The 15,544-nt window shown below is 38.2% G+C and overlaps 1 protein-coding gene across 2 annotated transcripts in view; it reads left to right on the forward strand.

Moving 5' to 3' along the window:
• Positions 1 to 15,544, forward strand: part of CCDC91 (coiled-coil domain containing 91) — a 117,260-nt gene that overhangs the window by 18,322 nt on the left and 83,394 nt on the right. For both annotated transcript variants that reach the window (XM_082279567.1, XM_082279566.1), the window contains exons 2-5: positions 5,628 to 5,670; positions 5,766 to 5,844; positions 10,819 to 10,976; positions 14,040 to 14,207. In XM_082279567.1, the coding sequence (XP_082135693.1) occupies positions 5,641 to 5,670; positions 5,766 to 5,844; positions 10,819 to 10,976; positions 14,040 to 14,207 (435 nt within the window). In that variant the 5' untranslated portion in view covers positions 5,628 to 5,640. The remainder of the gene's footprint in view (positions 1 to 5,627; positions 5,671 to 5,765; positions 5,845 to 10,818; positions 10,977 to 14,039; positions 14,208 to 15,544) is intronic.

Below are 15,544 nucleotides of genomic sequence, written 5' to 3' on the forward strand. Positions count from 1 at the left end.
GCTATTACAAGTTTTTAAGATGCCACATGCTTATCCTCAGCTGTAATTGGTATAGATCAGGAGAAAAGTCTGTATCAGCTGGGTAAAAGAAGAAAGTTTATTCCTGTTTTAAAATTTGTTGAGAAGTGTTTGGAGTTTTGGTGAAAGAGCCATGGGGAAAAGGGCATGTGTGTTGCTTCCAGGTGGCTGGGGATGGTCAACCCAGAGTGCCACGACTTTCCTAGAGAGAGTGTCCTGCAAGGAACAGCTCTTCCAGGGGCAATGGCAGGCCTCCCTGGGCAGCAAGTGATTTCACCAAGTGTAGTGATTTCTCAGCTACAAGTGATTTCAGCTCTTGTGATTCAGCTCGTTGTGAAATTACCCAAGGCGAACTCAGGAACAGAGAGACAGGAGCCTCGTATAGCAGTTCCACAGAGGTGGCTTTTATTGTCCAGCAGCTCCTGTGAAGGGGAGGCCAGGGACAAGAACTCCCTGTTGAGGGGCAGAAACAGGGGGCTTTTATGGGAAAGGCAGGGCTTGGGGTAGAAACCAGCTAGCCAGCTGGGTACAGGCTATTACCATAGAGAAACAAGGCATGCTGGGGGTGGTTCACTTTCTCGCCATGACCGGGAGGAAGGCTGCTTATCTCTGGGGAAAGTCTTTTTGCCCTCAGGCCTCTCTGCTCCAAGGGAGGGCAGAGGGCTCTTGTGCCAAGGGCTCCCAGCCCTCCACACATGTGAGCTGGTTAGATCTTGGTGATACTGAAATTTAGCATTTGCCCTGGTCTTTATCACAGAGGTATTGCCAGTGTACCAGCGTACGTGCTTTCTAAATTACTACTTTTTAATGTTGTTTTATTGGCGATTTTTTTGTTTTCTTTTTTTTTCTTTTTTTTTTTTTTTTAAATAAATCTCATACTTATCTAGGGTAGACTTTTTGGAGCCTGTAGTTTTGGCCAAAGATTTATTCTTCAAATGCTGTGGTCTATGCTATGTCCAGTGAAGAAACAGATAATAAGCCTGTCCTGATTGAACACATTGGATGAGGCATTTAGGAAGCACAAGAATGGAAGTAAAACTGGTATGTTGTCAGAGATAGGAGTTACCCACCCCTGGGGTTTGCCAGAAATACAAATGCAGCAGCCCCACCCTCAGCCAGCTTCATGCACATCATTCTGACAAAACAAACAGCAATACGCTCTGCCAGTTTTTCCCTTAAAATGTACAAAATTCAGCCTCAAACTCAAACTTGCAGGCCAGGTTATACAGCAGTCACTTGGTTGTACCTGGCAAAATCTGTTCTCTATTATCTGGATAAATTTAGATTATCAAGTAATGGATCAGGACTTGAATAATTTGGATTCTCACTAACCAGAGGTGGATGTGAATGAGGAATTCTTCCTAATTCGCCGTTTGGTCTTTCCACCACTTTTGCCTTTTGGATGTGAAGGATACCAGGATTTCTGGTGGGTTACAACTTTCTTTCTCCCCCTAACTGTTGGAATGGGGAAGAGGGGCTTTTTTTCCCAGCTTATATTTTTCTGTCATATTCCTTGGGAATGGCTCTTGATCTTCCTGTGTATAAAGACATGATTTTGGTGTGTCTGTTAGGTAAGTGCATTTCACAAAGTTCTCATGACCTGTTTTGAGCTGCTGGCCAGGCTTGGTGACTGCATTTGGCACAGAAAAGCTTGTGAGCTTCTCAGATGTGCACATCAATCTGAATAAATTCATCATGCAGCCTTACCAGCCATGCAGCAGAGAGTCTTGAGCAGCCTCATCTGAAATGCAGTGTTGACCCTGCTTTGAGCAGGAGCTTGGGTTGGATGACCTGCTGGTCTGAATTTTGGCAGAAGTTATTGTTCCTTTTGGTGGATACAAACTTGTTGATAAAACCTACTCAAAATTCAGTGGCTTGCATATTCGTTGTCCATGGAAAGTTTCCTTCTTTTCATGGAGTGTGACTGGAGAGCTTCTCAAGCCTTTTAGGACATGACTGTCTGAAAACTGTAATGTTTTGGAAATGACCTGGGCTGGGTGACCTACTGTGTCTTTTCCAACCATAATTTCTACGACTCTGTAATTTTGAGGTTGACTTCTTGTTGCCCAATTTTACAGTTACTTAATTCCAGTATCGGGCATATTTCAAGAGACCACATTTAGTCATGGTAAGACTGTGTGGGTTGTTTTGTCTTTTTCTGTTATTTTTCAAATCCTGAAGATTGTCAGCACTTAATGTATTCTTTCCTATTCCAGTGCCACAAGTAATGTTCCTACCCTGTGAGGAAAGAGAAGTCTGATTCCCCATTTTGGAATAGATGGTTGCTTAAAAGAACTTGCTCCCAAATTTGTTACAGTTCTAAGGAGAGGAGTTAGGCTAGTTCTGTTATTTATTTGTACCAGAAATGCATTTCCATCATGAGAATAAGGGGTAGAATTGAGAAAATATGTATTTGGTCATATTTTCAGCGTTGTTATCAGTTACATTTTTAATGAATTATTAATAATTATTTTTTAGAGCTAAATGAGCATGTATTTTGAGGACTGTGAAAGTCTCCTATTTCTTTTTCTAAACAGTTCCTACAACATTGGTGTGGCCCTTTTCCCTTCTCCCTGCAGAAGGCTCCCTTTTTATGCAAGAAGAGATTGTATTTTGGGAAAGACATCTCCTAATAAGAACTCTTGCACCAACAGTCTTTGAAAAGAACCACATCCTTTGAGTTTCTGAAGTGCCTTACCTTAGCATCCTCAGGATTTATTCCATCCTTTCTATCCTAATCTGCTGCTTGCATATTTGTGACACACGCTGAGTTTGCCAGTTTCTGGTATTTTTAGGTTTTTGTTTGTCCACAGCAAACAAAGCATGGAAACAAATCAGAATTTCATTTTGAAAGAGAGGTGCATGTATGTATATGAATATATGTTATACACACCCAAAGAGCAAACAGGCCTAGCTGGGGGAGAAGCACATAGCCTGGAATTCCTGTGGGGTCTCGGAAGAACTGGAAATTGGAGGATTAACAGCTAGGTGTGAAAACACCATTGGTACTACAGAGACTTGCGTGGAGTTTGTTTATCTTTTATTCCATTGGAGTGATACGTGGAACAATTCATAAATTAATCATGCTGTTACAGCCACAAAATGTCTGTGTTTAAAATTTTATGGAGTGAAGGTAATCTTAGGTCAAAATAGTCCTGGGATTGTTACCAGACTTAAAAAACTCTATATGAAATGCAATAAAAAATATGATGGATTCAATAACAGGTTGCTCTCCAGTTTTGCTTCTGCCCTACATTCTTTTTCTGTATCAAAAGTTCCGTTTTATTTATGCATAGTTTCTTATAAATGTTCTTGTAGCAGAAATGGAAATCCTCAGATGTTTTCCTTACAGGGCCTTCTGTCTTTACTGCCTCAGGTCAGTGTTGTATTTGAAGAGAAATCAAAGTAGTTAATCACTTCTTAGAACATGATTTTTCATATTTTCTATTTTTGTTTGCCTTTTATTTTTTTTAAGAGCCTCTCCATTTTAGCATGCCTTTCCAAAATTGCTTTAATTCCTGTTGAACTCCTCTGAACTTGTTCCAGTTTGTGTTTTTAAAATACAGTGCTGAGTGTACTTTGCCTGGTTGAGACATAACCAGTTCTGAGATTATGGGAATAACATCTCTTGCACTTTGTGGAGAAAATCTGCTTTGAAGGAACTTTGTGTAGAGCCTTTAAGACCTGTTGATGTGATACAGTGTGTAGATGAAATACCTTTCTAAAGGCTCACTTTCTCCAGCTTGCTGCTCTGCCTGCTACCTGAAACACTGTGTTTTGCAGTGATAGTGTCAATCACCAGTCTGGTTTGGGTGGTTTTTCCCAGAATGTGGCATGAATAATGTGACATTCTCCATTTGTGCTGCCTGTGTCGGCAGTCCTGTGCTGTCCACACAACTTCCCTCCATTGTTTGTGCACACATGTGCTGTATTCTTGAGCTGCGTAGTAAAGCTCTGAATGTTGATAGAATGCATGAATGTTTCACCAATTAACCTTAGCATTGATGGCAAAAATACCTAACTACCTTCTTTCTCTCTTGGAAAATGAACCAGCACAAAACCCAGCTGACACAAAGCCAACAAAACCCCTCATAGTCCCGAAAAAGATACTTAATTCTTCCACCATATGTGAATATTGAACAATACTTTAATTTAAACAAGTATTTCTTCTTACACTGTGACAGTGATGATTTGTCATCAAATCATAGAACGGTATGGGTTGGAAAGGACCTTAAAGATCACCCAGTCCCACAGCAGGGACACCTTCCACTACCCCAGGTTGCTCAGAGCCCCATCCAACCTGGCTTCAACATTTTCAGGGATGGGGTAACCACAGCTGCTCTGGGCAGCCTGTGCCAGGGCCTCAGCACCCTCACAGGGAACAATTTCATCCTAACATCCAACCTAACCCTACTCTCTTGTAAATAGTCACTTTCCATCTTTTCTGCAGTAATAAAAGTTTATCCAGCCTATAGACTGTTTTAACTGAAATCAATTAGCCTTATAAACATTTTAACAGTCTATAGAGACCATAAAGGTTTTTTGGATCATCCTTCATTTACATATCAGAATTATAGATACATATTTTGCTAAATACATTATACTTTTCTTTCAACAGCTTTGTATATCTTGAGTTACTTTCATTAGCTGAGTAACTTAGCCTGCATTTTTTTAAAAGGAACTGCAATTTAACTATAAATATATCCAAATGCCACAGAATTCAGGGCTACAAGTCAAAAATGCTGATCAGTTTGTAAAATCTTAATCAGCCCCTCCATGAAACCTAGGGACGGACCTCTGTGGTAGCAGAAAAATTTCCAGAAATTCACCACAGTCTTTTTCCAAGCTGCAGTTTGTTCTGATGTTGCCAGACAGCTAAAAAGAGATGGGAAAAGCAGGAAATCTTTTTGGATTTAATCACAGTGCTGATTTGGAAAAGCAACTTAACAATGGAAAATATTTTTTATACTTTAAATCATAAACACAAAACTATACAATTTCCATGGTAGATCATGACTTCAGTAAGATAGATTGTTTTCCTTATGAGTGAAGATAACCCTTCATTTTGGAATCTGGTCATCAGAAATCCTATTCCCACGACATATTTATGTATTCATATGTTTATTTTTAATATATATATCCAGACCAGGTTATTTGATGGTTGTAGTACCATTTGTTGAGGTATGGGGGCCTGTTTGCTATGCCTGAGATCTTTAGGTATAACTTTGAAGGTAACATCTTTCTATTTTCCCCTATGAGAAAGCTTTCCCAGCATTTTTACTTTCATGTTGAACAATGTTGATGGGCAGTGCTTATGTTTTCCCCTGAGGTTATTCAGATTCCGTTGTAAAATACCCACTTTTTTGTATTTAACTCGATGAATAAAGAAGTGCTTCTTAAGCAAGACCTTGCAGTTCTTGCCCTTGCATCCTCTGTGTGAAAATGTCCTTATTTAGGTCCATTGTTCTGTTGTAGGACTTACAAATGATGGAGATTTCAGGTAGGCTGTGGAGATGAGACTGGAGGGAAGGACTGATTGCTCATTTCTGAGTGAGCAGGGGATGAGGTTATGAAAATGTTTTAAAATCAAGATTTCTTTTGTGTTCTAGTGCCTACTGAAAGATGGATGATGATGACTTTGGAGGATTTGAGGTATGTTATTTGGATTGCTTTGCTTTGAAATTTAACTATTTTCAACTATTTTATGGACTTTTGTAAAATATGTAACAATTTCTTTTTGTTTCCAGGCAGCAGAGAGTTATGAGTTTGGAAATGGTGAAAAGCAGACCACATCTCCTGCTATTGCTTGGGCAGCATTTCCTACAGGTATTGACAGAATCACTGTAAAAAATCTTAATATTTTATTGCTGTCCTTAGTATTCACTGTAACAGTTAGTGCTTAGAAGGGTGTGTACAATAAAACAATACACAATAAAAGACTAGCCAGAGGTCAAAACTTGGGAAGCTCTACTTCTCAAAGTTAAACTTTATTGGGGAATGAAAGAGAAATTCAGTTTATACAGTTGAAAAGGAATGGAGCTTCATCATTCAAAGGATATTCTTTACTTTTGAGTGTGGAAGATCTGTTGCAAATTGTGGGAAAACAGAAAAAGTAGACTGTGAAGAAGTCTTCTACTTCTTTTGAGGAAAAGGGGAGGGATGAGAATGATCTTTTTTTACTTAAGCCATTTATAAAGTTGAAAATTATATTACGTATTATTTATCTCAAGCAGAAGCAGAAACATTAGGGAACTATTTTATTAATTTATATAAAGGCCTGGTGCCTGTCTGGATTTTAAGAAATTGATAGAAGTGTATTGATAAATATATATTGTCAGTAGAACTAAAAGATTATGGAGGTGTTTTGTTGTGGTCTAGATTTCACTCTTTTCACAAAAAGAAACATCACTTTTGCAGCATCAGGGGAAAAAAAAAACAACAACCCATATTGTATTGTTAAGCAGAAAAAATTATGGAAAATAAGGCAGGTTTTTTTCTCCATATGATCTCTCTATAAATCATGTTCTTAAAATGTTTTATTAATTTATTTCTGGCTTTCATCTGTTACAGAATAATTAGTTTTATTTGTCATCGAAACAGAAGAAAACAAATACTAAGGAAACTAGATTTTTCCAAATAACTTTATTATTCATCTTGTCATTTTGACTGATATCCAAAATTACTGCTTAAATTCAGTAGTATGTCTGAATGTGTTTAATAAATTAAATCCAGTATAGCTGTGCAGTGTCTGTCAGTGAAGTGCAATTAAAATCCTGTAAGGTGTGTAGTATTGAAATTATTTGTACATAACAGAGGAGTTTTTCATATGATTTTAAGTGACACAGAAGTCCTAGGGTAGGTTATACCAAGGTATTTTAAGTATTTCAAAATTAAAAGTAAACTCCTGTATTCTGAATATTTTGTTACTGTAAAATCTTTACATGACTTTTTCATGCAAATATTGCTGTGAATAAATTAGTTTATTGCAACAGGCAAGATTTTGATAGTTTTTGTCAAGTGCTTCTTAGGCATTGACTGGTAAATTGATGATTTTAGTAGCAGAAATAACTGAATTTTCTGCCCAAAGTTATCTACATATAAGAGGCTCTTTTCTTTACCCTAGAAATTACTCTGTAAGGCTTGCTGAAAAATTCAAATGTATTGTGGTGCTGTTGAGGTGATCTTGATAAATTTGGGGGGTGATACCATTATCTACGCCCATGATTTGATGAACTTTCCAGAGGAGGAGTTACTCATCTCATAAATTTCCTACGTATCTGATGTTTGTAAGTTATAAAACAAAACACTGAAGCCTGTGGCCATATTTTACAGTGTGCAGACAGAATTCAGAAATTATTTCTAAGGCCTCAATGGTGATTTTAGTGCAATTTTGCCCTTGAAATTGGTCTTGGGCTTATTATCTTTCTGATAGTATGGGCCACATGGCCTTAGATTTAAAATGTTAGGATGGTAGATGTAATTACTTTTCTTCTAGAAGAGTTTGCCTTTGGAAGAATAAAATGTGGGGAAGAGCTTTGTGCTGTGAGTTATCAGAAATCATCTTGAGGGTACAATGGAGTGGTTTTTCCCCACTGTGAACAGAAATCAAGTCTTAAACTTTCTACCTGAATGTTACTTGTAATTGAAAATGTTCAGGGATACAGCTTTCAGTGTATACAGTATAATTTAAAGTGTCCTTGAATTTTAATATCAAGACAAGAGGAGTTGAGGAAGGAAATTTAATTGGGGGGGGGGGGTGTAATTTTAACAGCTGAAACCTACGTGAAGGGGAAGTGTGCTACAAGTAGTTCGCAACATTCTACAAGAATATGTCAAATTATGATTATACAGTCTTTTGTTCAGAGCCCTACTGACATATCACTTTTAATTGCTGGGTATAGGTAACATCCAATTAGAAAATATTACCCATGTGGTACATTTGTTATTCAGTGTCCTCATGCTGAAACTCAGTACGAAGGATAAGGCTCAATGGAATGTTGATTTAACAGTTCACGTTCATCTACTTGGTTTTGTTTTCAGAATTTCTGATCCCCCAGGGATTTTAATAATTGTTTGAGCTTCATTACTAGCATAGAGACATAGAATTTTCCTTGCATTAGCAAGATTGCAGGCTGTCCCTGATCTCTGCTTCTCTTAGCAAAGTGCATGGTTCTGGCAGTTCTTACATACAAATCTATGATAGAATATTCTTAATATTGGGAAGCCAGGGCTTCAGAAATTAGTAGATACTTTTTAACTACAGTTCTGGCAATAAATTGCATCTGCATCTCATTTCAGCCTTCTTGGTCTTAGGACTTTTGGTAATTGAGTGCCTGCTTCTTTTCTTTATGGTGCTGGAGCTCTGATCAATGAACAGTAAATTTATTTGGAAATTCATCAAGACTATCAGACTTAGCCTGTTAGAGTCAGGTCAGGTAGTTCTATCAGAGGCAAGTTTTTGTTTCATGGGTTGTGAAACTGTTCCATTGTGGTAACTAAAGCATAGTAAGCAGGAATGATTTAGGGGTTCTCTTTTTAAGCGAATTTTGAGCTGAACTAAAATGCAATTTCACCAGTATATACACAAGAGGAATGAATTAAGAGAGCTTGAATTACAGACATAGCATGTGTAATTCTAGGAATGTCTAATTTATGAATCTTTAACATTGCTGAAAAGTGAAAAGAAGGTTTTGCAAAAAAGATGTTTGAATGATACCTTGGATAGTTGCCACCTTTTCTTGTCTTCTGCAAGGTCATGTGTTTAGCTGAAAAATTTAAACCACAATGTTCAGAAGTGCTCACCAGTTGTTGCTCCTCATTTCCTAGGTTTCATTTTGACAACTTCAGAAGTGGGGATTTCGTTTCTGGTTTGGGGTTTTTTTTCCCCTTCAAGATGCTAAGCATTTATTACTGTAATTAGAACAACTGAAAGCTCCACCTGATTGTAGAAGATTCCATGTAAAACTCTACTACCTGAAAAATGGAGTTTTATTTCTAGGATTGGACACCCCAAAATAAGTGAATACCTAAAGCTCTAATCTCAGTGAGTCTACATGAGTCTCACATTCCTCCTATGTGCCCAGTCTCAGTGGCTGCTTTTACTTCTGTGATAAATGATTTATGTGTGAGCTGTGCCTGTGCTATGGCGATGCTCCCCAAAGGCTGAACACTCACATCACAAGGATCATGTTCAGTTTTTCCATTTGAGTTGACAGTTTTAGTAAGAGAACCACTTGTCTGCTCAGTCAGAAATTGCCTGGTACATTATTTTAGCTGGTTTTCCGTCAGGTGGAAATTGATTTAAAGTGAGACTCAGGGTATTAAGGGATAGTATAAAGCAGAGACTTTAATGTTTGTTTAGATGCAAAAAGATCATCTTCTATAGATGCAAAAAGATAATCTTCTATGTCACTTCACTGCTGCTTGAACTGACAGAGTAGGTAATTGTTAGAGGAAGCTGCCTTTGAAAGCAGACATTTGGAATGGGAGGGGAGTTTTATGTTAAGGTGCATAAAAGAAAGCCAAAAAAGTCCCATTTCTGGTTCTGGAGAAGAGTTAACTATTAAAATGCAGTTACCCAAACTGGTTGCTGTTCTGTTTGTACTCTCCTCTAGGCTTTTCAGACAAGTTTCCATTTTCTGCTGAGCTGTGATTTTTTTTTTTTTCTATATTTTTGTCCACATCCGAACCTACTATCACTGCAATTATCCTACTGATATTTTTCTGCCTCATGGTCTATTTTCTGTCTTCTTTTTGTTCAATGAGGTTTGCATGTTCCTCTATGTTATACCTGAATCCTAGAACTGAGAGCTGAAGAGGATGGGACAGAGAGTGCCTGGATTCAAGGATTAGTGTGTCCTTTTGAATGCCTTGAGGCCAGTTGTACACACTGGTTTGTGCTGAGTACTTGTGCAGTATTAAACAGTGATACCCAGAGGCTGAGCCTTGCTCCAGGCTAGTGGCATCTTTTACATGTTGCCAGAGTTGTAGTAATCATGTGAGCTGCTTTTTCTGAAACAACTGGATGTGCTTTTTTTGCCTATTGCAAAGACACAGCTGGAGCTGACCGTGTCAAAGCTTGAAGGACTTTGCTGTTCAATTAAAAATGTATGCAATACTTCCTCTTTTTCTTTATTTTTATTTAGTTTGTTTAGTTTATGTCTTTTTTAAAAACAAGATTTTCTGTTGTGCCAGGTTGGTAGTGCTGATCCACTGTTCAGGGCTTTTATGGCATAACTGGAATTTGGTATGGAAGCGCTCTCAGTCTGGTGTTAATTCCACTTAAGTTTTATTAGCTAGACAGTTATTTATTTTGTTGTCTTTTTATCTCTTATAAAATATAAAGCTGCTTTATTATGTGTGTTGGCAAACTGTTTGTATGTGGCTTCTAAGACAGCTGTGGATTTTTTAAACTTTAAAATGTATAAAACTTGGGAAATTACAAGTAAAGTTTTCCAGTTGACTGAAACTGATTAAAGATCATGCTGAAGCTGAGAGGTTCCATGAATCAAAAGAGACAGAGTTGAAAGTGATAGTTTTGAGAGCTGTTGTCTTGTAAAACCTCTGTGTAAGTTAAGTGTCTCAATTTATTGTGACTACAATTTGGAATGTCCCCCAGTTGATACTACTGAAAAACAGGCACTTTGTGTGGAATTACTCTTCATTGCAATTGGATTATAAGAGATGCATAACCTTACATTAGTGTGACTAGACTTGTGATGGGTTTTGCTAGGCATGGACTCCAGAAACAGAATTAATTTTTGGATGGTTCTTCATATTGTGTGTGTTTTCTGTTTCTAGTACCTGAAGTCCATAGATCTCCTGATGTTCTCCTGGAGCACTCTGTGCCTTCTTCCTGCCTGCTTCCTTCTGACCCCTTCATTTTATCAAGTGATAATGTGGCAGCAGCTATTCAAACAGGCAAGAGTGGGATAAATCCAGCTGTTCTTGAAGAACAGGTAAACCCACAATTTTTGAGCTTCAGTGTGGGAACTCAATGTATTAAAATATCAGTGTTGCATCTTTTCCGTGCACATTTAAGTTGAAATGCTTTTTAAGGGCAAAAGGTCCTTGGATTTATGTGATACAGACTTGGAAGTAAAATGATTTTTAAAAGTGTTTATGAAACCTAGAACTGATAGAAACCATACTGCTTTGGTATGAACTGCAAAAGAGATAAGTGCATTAGAGTTATTAAAAGTTAAAGGCATGCTGATGCTGCTGGGCATCCATGAAGAAAATATCAGCATGTAGGAAACATCAGCAGGAAGGTTCTCTCAAAAAAAATCAGTTACTGTTAAGGCTGTAAAGATTACAGATGTATTTATATGTCATTCTCATAAGTTTTCTCAAGTGGTTTTTAGGACTAGGTTTTTAGGATTTTCAAGGATGGGGCTCGGAGCAATCTGGTCTAGTGAAATGTTCATGCCAGGGCATTGGAACGAGATGATCTTCAAGGTCCCTTCCAACCAAAACGATTCTGTGATTAGAGAATTAACATTTAATCTTTACATAATTATAATCAGATTAATTTTAGGGGGATTATATTTTATTTTGCTTTATTTTTTCCCCATTACTTTTAAAGTTGGGGGGGGGTTGTTGTTGTTTTTGTTTGTTTTGTTGGTTTGTTGTTGTTTTGGTCTTCTGGGTTTTGTATTTTGGTTTTTTGTGGTCTAACACAGTTGTAGTTGTGGGATCTTAATCTCTCCCTGTGGCTGCAGTGCTGCTGAGAACTGATCTTTGTTTCTTTCTGGGGTGTGAAAATGTTTACTTTTTAGCTAAACTACTAGGTGAGAAAGGAAGGGAAAAGTCTTTCTGCCTTGAGGTTATCACAAGAATTTTGTCAGAATCACAAGAGCTGCTGCAGATGAGACTTCAAAAGGTCTACCCTTCCAGGTTTTTTATTGCCATTAATTGCAGTGGCCCCCATTTGAGCATGCAAATTCATTGTAAACTTCCTTGTTTCAGGATGTGGAGTAGTATATATTTGAATTAGAAAATGCTGTTGCCTCACTTGGAACCAATCAATGTTTTGGGCTAATTGTCAACCCTCCTGTTTTCAGCACTTCCTTGGTTTCTTACTCTTCAGGTAGACTCATCAAGTCTTAAGGCTGCTCCTGGTGAAAGCTGAATTTCACAATCAAGTCATATTTTCATTTTCTGATCATTTAAAAGCATTTCTTTAGAACTATTTAAACAACATGCACAAAATACAGGTTTTGCTTTAGCTGAGTCTTATTTTTTTCCTTTGTGGAGCATCTGTATGTTCACACTTCCAGAAGGACTGTGGCACCAATTGTGAATTAATTAATTAATTAGTTACTGGTTTATGTTTGTTCCCAGGCTTATGTTCTGGGGAAAGCCTATAAAAAGTGAAGTAGAGATGTGCCCAGATGCAAATGATATCAAAGAAATTATTAACTCTAAAAGTTGTGGAGTTGGGTTTTTTGAAAGGGAGGAGTTTTTGTTTTCCTTTATTGACTGATGCCAGACAGGGTAATTTTCTATGTTGAAGGCTCTTCATCTGGCTCTATGACAAAGTTTTGATAAGTAAATTTCTTTTACTGGCAGGATGATCAGAAAGTGATTTTCTTCAGCCACCACAGATCCTGCCTTTTTTTAATTTTGGCTAACAGTGAATAACCTTCAACCTTTCTTGTTTGAGCTAGTCTAGCAATTTTAGCTTTTGTGTTCTCTGGAAAGGGCGCTTGGGTTATTCCAGAACACTAAGGCTTAGGGGTATTTTTTAAAACTATAAAGTCATTTAGTTGGGTAATCTTACAGAAAAGTAAGAAATACACTTTGTTACTTCAGACTAAGTGTGTGTGCAAATTCTAGTTGTAGTCCATGTTTCAGTTTTTGTCATCTTGTTCTGGTCAGCTACGGGCAGAACCATCGTTCCATAAACTCTCTGTAATGCAGGAAATAGTACAAATTAAAATACTTTATTAGCAAGTTCTGCTGAAGGGAGTTGAGAGCAGGTCCTTTAACGTTATTTTGAAATGGAGATGACTTTGCACTTAGGAGTAAACTAAAGGAAAGTGGTGGACATAAAACTAAAATAAAATATTCTTACACCTATTAGAGGGAGATGTTAGGAGAACTGTATTCTTTTATAATTCTGTGTCCAGAGCCTCTTGAGGTTTCAAGTAAAAAAACCCTTCACTATTACAGGTTCCGTACTCACAGTTTTTGGTGGTGCCAGACTCTGGTTGAGTAGTACCCGGAAATGGAACTGGCACATATGGCTTCTCTTTGCTTCTTACAGGAGAATTTGGAGCACAAACTGCAGTTTCCTTTCTGAGTGTTTTGTTTACTGTATCTTATATATTCATGTACAGTCAAGATCTCAGCTGGTTTTGTTCATTACTTTATTTGAATCCTTTGAGAGATACTTATTTATTGGAAAGTCAATGCATTATCGTATGAGTGTATGTTTGGAGTAAAAGGTGCTAGGGGTGTGGATTAGGTCAGATCAGTCAAACCTTTCTTTAATGAAGACATTGAGATGTTCCTTTCACCACCCAGATCTCAAGCATGCTTGGCTTTCAGATTGTTCAAAAAGTGGCAGCTGAATTAATTTAGCAGCTTTTTCCTTGGAGTTCTTTTGCTGCAAAATGAACAAGATTTTGTCCCCTCCTTTATTTTTTTTAAGATGGGAGAAATAAAGCTTTGAATTTTGTTAATTATACCCCAAAATTTTTTAAAGATCACCTAATTTATTTGTGTTCTTTTCTGAAAGCATAGACTTATTATCAGGGTCTTGCCTGTTTTCTGTACTTCGACAGTTTACTGAAATAGCAGTAACTAAATGTTGTAGAAATGTCTGAATTACTTTTATTCTCTTAGTCTAGCCTAAGGATGAGATACTTATTTTAGCACAAAGCCTTCGTGTTCCTTTTCTGTGACCACTGTTTGCCGTGTGTGTTGGATGAAAACATGGAATGACTAATCCAAGGAGAATTTGTTTCCCTGATGCATTGAGAGAGATGATTCAGTTCCACTTCTCTCCTATGAATTAGGCTCAAGCAGATATTCCAGTTGCCTCTTCAAATGTAATTGAAGACAAGACTTTAGCTGATGCTGAGACAAAGAGAGCAAATGAACCCAAGAGCTGCCTTCAACAAGCTGTTGCAAACCTCGAAATCAAGCTTTGCAGTGCTGAAGAAGAAAAATTTAAAATCAAAAAGGTATGAATAGTTTTTTTGAAGGAAAACATTTGGCATTCATATAGAATTTAAATATAGGTGGAACTGGCAGAGGTTTGGAATACATTTGAAATTCATTTTTTTCATAGAAATTAGCTGAATTCCTGAGAAACTGGCCAAATTTAGAATCATAGAATCATGAAGGTTGGAAAAGACTTCCAAGACCATCAGTTCAACCTGTGACTGATCCCCACCTTGTCACCAGCACAGAACACTGAGTGCCACATCCAGGCATTCCCTTCTGGGGCACATCCAGGGATGGGGACTCCACCACCTCCCTGGGCAGCCCCTTCCAATGCCTGACCACCCTTTGCATGAGGAAGTTCTCCCTGATGTCCAACCTGAACCTTCCCTGGCACAGCTTGAGGCCATTTCCTCCTGTCCTGTCCCTTGTTCCCTGGGAGCAGAGCCTGACCCCCACCTGGCTACAAGACATAAGGTCCCCTTGAACCTCTGTTTTTTCCAGGCTGAGCCCCTGCTGCTCTCTCAGCCTCTCCTCATCAGATTTGTGCTCCAAACCCTTCCTCATCTCTATTGCCCTTTTCTGAATGCTCTCCAGAGACTGGCCAGAACTGGGCATACCACTCAACTTAGCCAGAATACTGGTTTTTTATGTCTGATGTCTATTTTGGGCTGAATTTTTCTAAAGTGTCAGAAAAAAAACCATTTTTTTAGCCTGAGAGGTAAAAAAAAAACCAAAACCAAAAAACAACAAAACCCCAACACCAAAAAAACCCCAAGACAAACTTTCTCAGCATGATCCATGTGGCTTTGTTTTGATTTTTTTTTTTTTTTGGGGGGGGGGAAGGAGCTCTGGTAGCTAAATTCTTCATATTCCTTCTGACCTGAATGTAATAAGAGCACCAAGCAGGGCTGTGCCTGTAGTTACACATCTGAGTTAGCAAAAGGTCACTGAAGCATGGGAGAGTGAGTTTAACTTCTGTTATTCTTAATCCTGTTTCTTGGGAGCCCTCAAGTTGTGCTGTGGAAGGAGCAAAGAACTTGTTGGAAGTGAGAATGAGGGTGAATAACTCGAGCCAAGGATAAGGAGGTCTGCAGAGGGCTGGTTTTGCTAAGTGTATGAAGGAAGGGTTGGAAGGGAAGCAGCAATGCAGGCTGGAAGAGGAGACAGGTTGAGAGAGGCTCTGGGTTGGTGTCCCACAGTCTGTTTCTATCTCGACAGTGGAATCTCTCAAACTGTTTTTACTGTTTTGTCCAAAAGCAGGGTTGAACTAAGCAAACCTGCTCTTTCTGTCCTCCTCATGACCCTCTCAGTCGTGCCTTTGTTTGAATAGCTGTGCAGTGACCTGGCAGGTCGT

Source organism: Coloeus monedula, assembly GCF_965178545.1.
Source record: "Coloeus monedula genome assembly, chromosome: 4".
NCBI lineage: Eukaryota > Metazoa > Chordata > Aves > Passeriformes > Corvidae > Coloeus > Coloeus monedula.